Genomic DNA, 11,328 nt, shown 5'->3' on the forward strand with positions numbered 1-11,328 from the left:
GAAACTACCAGCCGCTCTGCGGGAGAAAGATGAGGCTTTCTACTCCGGTAAAGATTTACACCCTCGGAAACCCTGTACAGGGTCGCTATGGGTCGGAACCGACTCGACGGCACTTAACAACAACAACAACATTATAATAAACAGGCAAATGACACATTTGATGTTCAAGTTCAGTATTAGCAGTTAGAAAGATCCCCAGCCTTTTTTTTTTTTTACTGTAGTAGATTTCTGATTACAAAAATAAGATTTTTCTTATTTTATGAACATTTGACCTCTCTGAAAGACGTGCAAATTACCTAAGGTTTTCTTTTGTAAAATTCTCACCCCTACCTTGACATCTATTCAAATACCTAACAACATTTTATCATAAAATCTGGAGCTGAAATGAATAATAAATTTTTCATGCAATACTTTTGGGATTGCTCTGTCCAAATGAACATCTTTTCTTCAATGTTTTAGAAATTAGTTTTAGGTAATCACTATCTGTCAATGGAATACTCAATAATGACAGAATAAATAATTCTTCCTCATTCTCATTGCTATTATAAACCTCACTCTTAATTTTTAGGACCTCTAGAGTTTGATTCAGCTCTGAAAATCCCAGTATAGATGATTGTGTTTTATATCAGAAGCACTGTATAGTGCCCCCGCTATACACACACACACACACACACACACACACACACTTCGATACAAGGTTTTCAGGTCTATTACAATAAATACCTGGGCAGTTCTTCCCTGCTTTGTGAAAGGGGGAGTGGATGATCTATGGACTTCTGGTGTGGTGCTTTGGAATAAGCACTGGACTACAAACTACAAGGTTGGCAGTTTCAAATCCATCAGCTGCTCCTTTGAAATCCTATACAGGGTCGCTGTGGGTCGGAACTGACTTGGAGGCAATTAACAACAACAACAACAATGCAAATGCATATACCTGGATACTAGTATTTCACAAGGGTCCATAGTTGAGTAAAGCCTACTAATGTGCTTTAAGGATGTTCCATCTGTGATTCATTTATAAACTACAAAACAAACAATGGTATACAATCTGAAATAGTCATCTTAAACAAAAATCCATTTACAAAACATGAATCACCATGTTCAGATGAGACTGAAGAGTCCTAGTGTAGCTCTGTAGGATAAATAGTGAACTGCAAAGTTGATTTGAACAGCAAAGCTGACGCTTCAAACCTACCAGCCCCACCTCAGAAACCCTATACAGGGTCACTGTGAGTCAGAACTGACTCAGCATCACTTAACAACAACAACAAGCAGTGTTTCAGCAACAAACAACTTTCTTTTCTAAATAGAAGCATATAGATCACCTGGGCAAAGTGCTATACAATAAAACAAATTTAGTATCTTTTCCTCTTTAACTTTACTGTCTGTACAAAGAAGGAGGATACATTTTTCAGAACATTTAAAAATCCTATTTAAGAGTATACCTCATGTCATTCTTAAATTTGTTCTGTTGTTCATAGGGTTGCTCTGAGTTGGAACTGACATGACCATACCTAACAACTACAACAGCAATTCTTAAAACATATATGAAGTGAATCAGAATTATAACAATTAAATGATAGTAAGTTAGCAACAGTGTTAATAACTATCGTACTAGATTATCAAGGTCATTTTCTCACATCAGCCTTTTAAGACAGCCACATATGTAATTAAAAAATTTTCTGGGAACTACATTTAAGAATCAGAATGAAATCAATAAAATTAATTTTAATAATATTTTAAATTTAATCCTGAATATAAAATATGAATGTATTTTGTTATTGTTGTTGTTAAGTACCATTGAGTCAGTTCCTATTCATAAGGACCCTATATAGGGTTTCCAAGGCTTAACATCTTTGTGTGAGCAGAACACCTCATCGTTCTCCCACGGAGCAGCTGGCAATCTTGAATCACAGACTTTGTGGTTTGCAGTCCCATGCTTATCATATAGAGCCACTACACTCCCACTATTATCTTTATTTATAATATATGTAAAAACATGTAATGTTACTTTACATTTTTTATACTTAGCCTTTTATATTATTATTTTTTCCCTGAGATTTTATTTTCTTTTTGAGGAGGGGTGGTAGGAAGGAGTAAGGAGTGAGGGTTAGGGTTACTTAGGACTGTGGCTAGGTCTAGACTACACCTAGGATTTTGTTTAGTGTTAGGGCTAAACTTAGTGTTAAGGGTAAATGTTGGGCTAGGGCTAGGAGTAAGGCTAGGTCTAGTTTTTAGGGTTAGAATCAGGTTAATTTTTATTTATTTATATTTTCTTGAAATATGTTTAGTTTCTTCTTCATTTGGAAGTTTTATAACTACATTAATCTCTCTTTTTACTTTATAAGTTTTTTTAAGTTATTCTTGTTATTGCAACTATCTCTGTTTCTCTTTCAGTTTTGTAGGTCTATTTTTCTTTGAATATTTACATATCTGGGTTCAGTATAAGTGATAATGTCAGGTTGTTGTGTGCTATTGTTGGTTCTATGTCCAAAGAACAGCCTTTAGTATTTTTTGTAAGGTTGGTCTGGTTTTTACAAATTCTTTTCATTTCTGTTTATCTGAAAATGACCTAATTTTGGCAGTATGTTTGATAGAAATTTTACTGGACATAGGATTCTTGGCTGGTAGTTTTTTTCTCTCAGAGTTTTATGTATGTCATTCCTTTGTCTTCTTGCATGCATGCATGGGTTTTGCTGTGAAATAAGAGCACAGGCTTATTAGTTCTCTTTTGTACATAATTTTTCATTTTTTCTGAGCTGCTCTAAGGATTCTTTCCTTACCTTTGATTTTGAAAAGTCTGATTATAATATGCCTTGGTATTTTCCTTTTGAGGAAAATCCAGTTTGGAATTTGTTCAGCTGCTTGAATGGCTGTCTTCTCTCCTTTCATTATTTTAGGAAAGTTTTCTTCCAATAAATCATAGTCAGTATCCGCTATGAATTTTTTTTTTTTTTTTTTTTATGCCTCCTCTTCCTGTTCTGGAATTTCAATCACATTTAAATTACTCTTCTTGATAGTGTCCCACATGAAGCTTTTGTTGTTGTTGTTGTTTTTCTCATTCTTCCTCTAGCAGATGAATCTTGAAAGACTTCTTCAAGCTCAGTAATTCAGTCTTCCATTGCTTCAATTCTACTTCTTTACCCTTCAGTGTATTATCTACTTCTTAAGTCTTATTGTTAATCTTTTGACTTTTTGATTTGCTGTTTTTGTATGATTCCCATATTTTCATTTACTTTGCCAGTTTGTTTCCTGAATTCTTCTAACGTTTTGTCCATGTTTTCCTTGATTTCATTTGCTGTTTTCTGGATCATTATTTCAAAAAGTTGCCTTATTAACATTCTTTTAAATTCCTTATCAGGTGGTTCTAAGACCGTTTCTGGTGTTACATTTTCTGACTTTGTATTTTTGGTCACTTTATTCAAGCACTCTGTCTTGTTTCTTAATGTAAGCTGAAATTGTCTGTTGTCTCTGAGACTTTGTAGTGTAACATTTATGTTTGATTAATGATTGTATATTGGTATGTTCTCAAGCACTTGCCACCTGTCTTGTTGGTGAATGTGGTAGAGACAGAAAGTGTGAATGTAGTTAGTTCTCTGTTCACTGTGTAGTATATGCAGGATGGGTTCACATACCTCCAGAAGCAGGGACACTAGGACCAGCATGAAGAGCAGAGGCTGCTCAGCAGGGAGTGCTACTGGTTGCTGGGCTGATGAGGGCAGGAACTGGCCCCCAGATACCAGAAGGGTATGGGAACAAGGGAGAACTGTACACCCTTGCCACCAACCTACATCCAGGTCCTGTGCCCACAGACTGCTATATTGACAGCCACTCACAAAAGCCTGCTCCACACCAGCCCACAGTCCACCTAATTTTCTTCTCTCTTGACTGCTCCTGTTCAGCTTACTCTTCTAGTGAACATTCAGTCCACTTCTCGGTCCTCTCTCCCAATGTTCAGGGCTCCAGGATCATCATCTGTATTTGTTTCACTCAGTCTCCCATGACTTTTTTTTTTGCAGAGAACAGGCTCAGTGCATCTGCCATACTCTACTATCTTGCTCTAGCTTCTAGCTCATTTCGTTTTGAAAATCCAATATGTATGTTATACTAACAATACTTCTCAATTTTGGACTTATTTCAAGTACTCAATAACCACATGTGCCTAGTAGGTACCACGATTCTAGGAAAGTTCAGTTTCACATGCATACCGTTCTGTTCTGTCAGGTGGTAGAAAGTAAAGATGAATAAAACCTTATCCCTGCTCTCAAGGAGGTCAAAGTGCAGAGATTTCTTCTGGCAGGGACTTTCTTGATGAGTATAGGGCTGACACCAGACATATGCATTTCTCTCAGATTAAAGGCAATCTCCTTCCCCAAGTCACTTTACACCCTTCAGTGTGATGTAATATGCTAGTTTTATTAAAATAAGACACTCTACAACCACTGGCTAGAAAACTTTAAAAATAAATATACAAACCTGTGCCCATTCCAAAGAAAGGTGACCCTGCAGAATGCAGAACTTATTGAACAATAGTATTAATACCACACAAAAGCAAAATTTTCTAAAGCTAATTAAAAAATGGTTGCAATAGCATAAAAATTCAAGTCAGAGTCATGAGAGGACATGGAACAAGGAATATCACTGCTGATATCAGACGATCTTGGCTGAAAGCACAGAATACCAGAAAGATGTTTACTTGTGCTTTGTTGACTATGCAAAGGTATTTGACTGTGTGGATAACAAACTATGGATAACATTGTGAATAATGGAAATTCCAGAACACTTAATTGTGCTCATGTGGAAATTATATATATAGACCAAGATAGTCATTCAAACTGAACTAAGGGATACTAAATAGTTTAAAACTAGGAAAGGTGTGTATCAGGTTTATATGTTTTCACCAGACTTATCTAATCTGTTGTATGCTGAGCAAATAATTCAAGAAGTTGGACTGCATGAAGAAGAATGAAGCATCAGGATTGTATGAGGAAGGCCCATTAACAGCGTAGAATATGCAGATAACACAACCTTACATGCTAAAAGCAACAAGGGCTGGAAGCACTTGGTGATGAAGATCCAAGACTACAGCCTTCAGTATGGATTACAACTCAATATAAAAAAAATAAAATCCTCACAACTGAACCAATAAACAACATCATGATAAATGGAGAAAATATTGAAATCATCAAAGATTTCATTTTACTTGGATCCACAATCAACGTTCATGGAAGCAGTAGTAAAGAAACCAAATGACAGATTGCATTGGGCAAATCTGTTGTAAAAGACCTCTTTAAAGTGTTAAAGAGGAAAGAGGTCACTTTAAGGACTAATGTGCACCTGACTCAAGTCATGGTATCTTCAATCGCCACATATGCATGTGATAACTGGGTAATAAATTTAAAAAATAAACACAGAAGAATTGATGCATTTGAATTAGAGTGTTCACAAAGAATACTGAAAGTACCATGAACTGACAGAAGAACAAACAAAGCTGTTTTGGAAGAGGTGCAGACAGAATACACCTTGGAATAAAGATGGAGATACTTCATCTCATATACTTTGGACATGTTCTCAGGAGGAACCAGTCCCCTGGAAACAGACACCATGCTTGGTAAAGTGGAGGGTCAGCGAAAAACAGACCCCAGTGAGATGGATTACCAGTGTGGCCGTAAGAATGGGCTCAAGTATAACAATTGTGAGGAGGCTAGTGAAGGACTGTGCAGTATAGTGACAAGGTCACTATGAGTCAGAACAGACTGGATGGCACTTAAGAACAACAAAACGATATGTACAAAGTAAATGACCCTTCCGCCTTAGACATGGGGCTTCACCTCTGAGTGTTAATCACCTGCGAGTGTTAATCACATATCCACCCACATCCTCCCTGAGTAAGAATAGTCAGGAGAGGTAAGATTTCCATAAAGTAAAGGCTTAGTCTAGGAAAGATGCCTTTGTTGACTGTTGTCAAGTTGATTCTGACTCAAAGTGACCCTGTATAGGATTTCCTGGGAGTGACTGGTTGCAATTCAAACTGGATGAATGCAATGCTTAACCCCCAACTCCCTTAACAAAAGTTTTGCTGGCCTTTAAAAGGTTTTAGGTGGGAAAAGTCATCATGTTTGTTTATAGGGGTATGCAGGAATTTCCAGGAAGTGGCCCATTTAGGCATTTAGGCGGGGCCATGGTAATTGTGTGTGTGAGCAGCATTTCTTCAAGATAGATTCTACCACAAATGCTTTCATTTAGGATAGATAAAACTTTTCCTTGGATGTCACACATGAAGAGTTCTCTGGGACTCTGATTTGAGCCTCTTCTAGGGGCTGGTGTTCTCTGCCCCCAACAGAAGGTTGTCCTTCAAGGCTGTACTCATACTGGGTAAAACCAGGTTGTGGGTTAATCCATAGAAACTTGTTTATATTAAAGCGACTGTAAAATGGACAAGGTCTTGTGATTAATGTTTTCACATTCCAAGAGGCCCTGTCTTCTTCCAGGATCCCTGCCTTTCTCCTAATCAACTCCACTCCATGTTACCTTCTCCTCTTCCCAATTCCTTCCCTGCCCACTCCAGATGCCCACAGAAGAACCCTGTTTCAGCAAGTCCATTGCCCTGCTCATGCTGATTGCAGCACAAATTTTGATGGATACAATTTCTTGGTGCTCCAGCCTCCTTTATCTGTGTTCTCCTTCCACCAACCCCCATATAGTACCATGCCATCTTCTTTCTTCAGGAAAGGCCAAAAGATGACCTATACTTCTAAACAACTGTCTTGATATCTCATAGCTTCTTTCAGATTCTAAAGGCTAAGTAATACCAGTACATTTCCTCTTAACACAATCTGTTTTCAGGGAAAGTTCAAATTATATATTGTGCATTTAATACAAGATTTTATCTTTCTCAGGATTTTTCACAGTGTAAACACTCTATATACTATGGAGGCAAGAATCCACATTCTTAAATTAATCTCAAGCATCATCAAGGAAGTAAAAGGAGGGGCATCTTGCTAGAGCTGTTAAAATGTTACTAATGAAGTAAAACCTTGGCCTGGTGTGGCACTGCAGGATAATGCACTGAACTACAAGATCGATTTAACCACAAGGTCGGCAGTTCAAATCCCCAGCCACTCCTCGGAAACCCTACTTAGGGTCTCTATGAGTCAGAACCAACTCCACGGCACTTAACAACAACAACCTTACTTTTGGCTGTGCTTCTGCCAATCTGGTCCATTTGTTGTTGTTGTTGTTGTTATGTGCTGTGGAGTCGGTTCCGACTCATAGTGACACTGTACAGGGTTTCCGAGGCTGTTAATCTTTACGGGAGCAGAAAACCTCATCTTTCTCCCGCAGAACAGCTGGTAGTTTCGAACTGCTGACCCTTGAGGTTTGCAGCCCAATTCGTAACCACTACGCTACCAGAGCTCCTTAATCTGGCCCACTAATTGCAGTTTTTTCCCTTATACCCTCCATATTTTGGCCACATAATGGAATGTACCTGAATTAATTCTTATAATTTTGTTTTCTTTTGTTTTTTTGCCCACGCAATCTATGGATATAATTCTTGAGTTTATCACACTTAAAAAGCATTTACATTCAGTTTGCATTAATTTCCAAAGGAGTACTTGATATTGTTGTTAAGCACTTTCAGGTCAGTTCCGACTCTTAGCGACCCTGAATAGGGTATCCAAGGGTCAGCTAGTGACTTTGAAACACCAACCTTGTGATTCAGACCAACTCGTGGTCAAGGGCTTATACTACAGCACCACACCAGGAGCAATGATTGGCCTTATAGTGAATGGCAACATGAAAATTATACCTATCATCTAATAAACTGCACTGTGATTGAATTAATTGGTAATAGCCTTGTCTATGGAGTCCTGGTGTGATGCTGCGGGATAATGATCTGGACTGCAAGGTTGGTGATTCAAACTCACCAGCTGCTCCTCAGAAACCCTGTACAAGGTCTCTATCAGTCAAACCAACTCCACGGCACTTAACAACAATAACAATCTTTGTTTAAACTTACGTGAATCCTTTTGTCAAGATGTGAAATAGTATCAAATTTTAAGTTTCTGATTCAATACACTTTTTTTTTTTTTTTTTTTTAACTTCATGTTGTTAAAAAAGGATCTGGCTAAAATGTAGATTCTGATCCCATACATCTGGAGTAGAAAGGCATATATTCATAGCAGGGGTTAAGCCAAATGAAGAGGTTTGAAGCCCTGGTAGTATGTGAGAGTCTTCACCCTCTAGCCTGTTTTCTGTTTCATAAAGAATATTCGTTTCCAGCTAATGCAGGTCAGGGTCAAAGGAGATTTTGAACGTGCTAATTAAAATGTTAGATGTTGCTTCTGCAGAAAAAAATAACTTTTATTCACACATTTTGAAAGTGATTCATGGATGAGTGGGGTAACATGTCAGACTATATCCCAGGCCCTAATCGCTTATCAACAATTAAACATTTACCTAAGTCAATCAAATTCACTAAAATATAACTTCATAATAAAACTGAAGTCAAACTTAAAAGAAAATCAACAGGTCAGGTTAGTATTAATATTCTGGCTTCTATAAGTTAAAGATTGCTTTTCATGTTGCAGAATGAGGGAGATGCTGACATACTATGTTCATGGAAGGGGGGCAGCATGATTGTGGTTGCAAGAACATTAGCAAAGGATGCAGGCAAACTGGAATTTGAACAATAGGTTCCGAATCCCAGCCAGCACTCATTACCCTATTAAGTCTTGTGCAGTCTCTGTCCAGAGACTGGACGGGGCTAGTTATAAATGAGCCTGTCCGAGGAGAGGGAAAGCAGAAGTAGTACATCAGAACCTGGAGGTCAGGTGGATGCACTGGCAACTGGGAGGTATCCAGGGAGGACTGTCAGAAAGCTACAGATGATGCTTTGTGAAATTTGACAGAATTGACTGGTTTGCAGCAGCCACACCTGGATAGCTGTATTTGAGCAAGACCATAGGTGTTGTTAAGTGCCACTGAGTCAGTTCTGATCCATAACAACCCTGTATAAGGTTTCTAAGGAGTAGCTGGTGAGCTTGAACCACCAACCTTGCCGTTCAAACCGACTTTGCAGTCTAGCGCATTAATCCACAGTGCCATACCAGGTTTAATGGACCAAGCTGTAGAGTAGCTATAGCTGCACAAACAAAGTTTAAAGCAGTCTTTCTCTTTCCTGCCATCAATCACTATCCATGACTTCATTCCCTAGGGCACTAGTGTCATCTGGACATGTCCCAATGCTGAGGAGTGGGGCCCACTAGATTATAACTGGTTTTCCTTAGATTGAAAATACTTAGACATTAAGTGGTTGAGATTTGTGCAAAATGACATAATTTCCTAAGGGTATTGATTCTGAATTGTATGCTAGAGGATATTACACAGTCATTGTCATTTGAAGAGATAATTAAAGATTATGCAGCTAAAACATGCTTAGGGAAATTATTATAGAGGTTTGTTAGACAGATTATTAATGGAAATGTGATTTATTTTTCTGGGTTTTGTGTTTGGGTGTTTCTTAGCTTTTAAAAAATTTATCATTTGCTGTCATTTCTTTTATCATTCAGAATGAACATTCGCACCTAAATTTTTATTTGTATTTTTTTCAAGAGTCCCCTTCCAAAATTATTGTAAATAAAAGTGCCATAAATCCTGCGTCTTCTTCCGACGCCCTGAATAGCTGTGCCTATTTGAAAATCTAATTCGTGCATCATTTCAGTCGAGAAAAGCTTTTCTCAAGTTACTTAAAAAATAAAAGTAAAGGAAGCTGCAAAAATGTCATAGGGGCTCTGTCTGACTTCCTCCAACTTGACAAGGAAGAAGAAAGAGAATCAGCCCAAGACTGATTCCTAGAGGCCGAGATCAGACGTGCCTCCACCTTTCAACCGTCTTTCCCTTTTTCGGACACCAACCCTGCCTTCCACTGCACTGCACTGCTTCACTGGGTTTGATAATTCATGGCAGTGGACACACATAACTCACAGAAAATATTCACGATAACAGAGTTTATTAAGTAACTTCACAGGGTCCAATTCAGGATCATAAACAACTCAGTATACCGCAGGTCTTGGGTCAGAAGCTTCTCTTCTCAGTTGTGCCACAGACACACCTCTTGCCTTTTCAATCTCTCAGCCATGTGCCCTCTTGGCCTCTGTCTTGTTCAGGCAAGCAGCTCCTTTAGCACTGCTCATAAATGCTCTAGCTTCCTGCCGAAAGGCACTCAGCCATATCAAGTAAATTCACTGTATCACAAAAACTAACACTATTTTGGATTAAAATTTTTAAAATCAAGACTGAGCTGACAGTTAAATTATTTAGGCTACATTTATTACACTATTTAGGCACTGTTGTTGTTAAGTCCTGTCAAGTCGGTTCCAATTCATGACAGCCCTGTATAGGGTTTCCAATGAGAGACTGTTGGACTTGAACCACCGACGTGATTAGCAGTCCAGGGCTTATCCTACAGTACCACATCAGGACTCAATTTAGCCACTACTTGTCTGTCCTAAAATATAGGTTGTTGTTGTTGTTGTAAGGTGCCATCGAGTGTGTACCAACCCATTGCAACCTTAAAATATAGGTAAGAGACAGAAATAAAATGAAAAGATAGATTTAAAAGACACTATCAGCCAATTTTACCATAATTTTACATCTTCATCATCAGCTCACAGTATCTGGAATGAATTCCATTAGTCTCACCACTAGAGCTTCTCATTGTCATTCACAGATATGTAACAACTTGAGCAGTAGAAAGATAGGTGAGCCTTAGAAGATTTTTATTTCTAATGATATCTTTTCAACCCTGTTTTCTTTTTATCCTCCAATACCATAACTCAAAAGCATCAATTCTTCTACAGCCTTCCTTATTCACTGTTCACATGCATATGAGGTTATTGAAAATACCATGGCTTGGATCAGGTGCACCTTAGTCCTCAGGCTGATACCATAGTAGCTGCTTGTCTAAACCACAGTCAATATATATACATACATGGGGCCCTGATAATGATGCCTTTCTTTTGGTTCTCTTCACTGACTGAAATGATTTGAGTTGTTAGCAAAATTTTTTTAAATCTAAAGATATTCATACCAAACTTCCAATGAGAGGTTAATCTGAGCCACTCTTGGACAAACAGGGAAAGGGAACAAAAGGGCACTGGTTGTTTTGGGAAAATAGTACTAAGAATGAGCATTGAAGTTTGTGCCTAAAATGTTCTCTGAATTTGCTTGCATGAATAAATCTCAGTAAATGTGTGTCTTGAAAACAGATTAACCAAAGTGAATAAAGACTTGTCTATGAAATGATTGAGGCACTGTATCCAAACT

General features: G+C 38.1%; 1 protein-coding gene across 1 annotated transcript in view; it reads left to right on the forward strand.

The window, feature by feature from the left end:
* Positions 1 to 8,777: 8,777 nt before the first annotated feature.
* MCHR2 (melanin-concentrating hormone receptor 2) overlaps positions 8,778 to 11,328 on the forward strand; it is an 83,263-nt gene continuing 80,712 nt past the window's right edge. The window contains exon 1 of the mRNA XM_006865856.1: positions 8,778 to 8,857. Within this exon, the coding sequence (XP_006865918.1) occupies positions 8,778 to 8,857 (80 nt within the window). The remainder of the gene's footprint in view (positions 8,858 to 11,328) is intronic.

This window comes from Chrysochloris asiatica, unplaced genomic scaffold (genome assembly GCF_000296735.1).
Source record: "Chrysochloris asiatica unplaced genomic scaffold, ChrAsi1.0 scaffold00084, whole genome shotgun sequence".
Classification (NCBI taxonomy): domain Eukaryota; kingdom Metazoa; phylum Chordata; class Mammalia; order Afrosoricida; family Chrysochloridae; genus Chrysochloris; species Chrysochloris asiatica.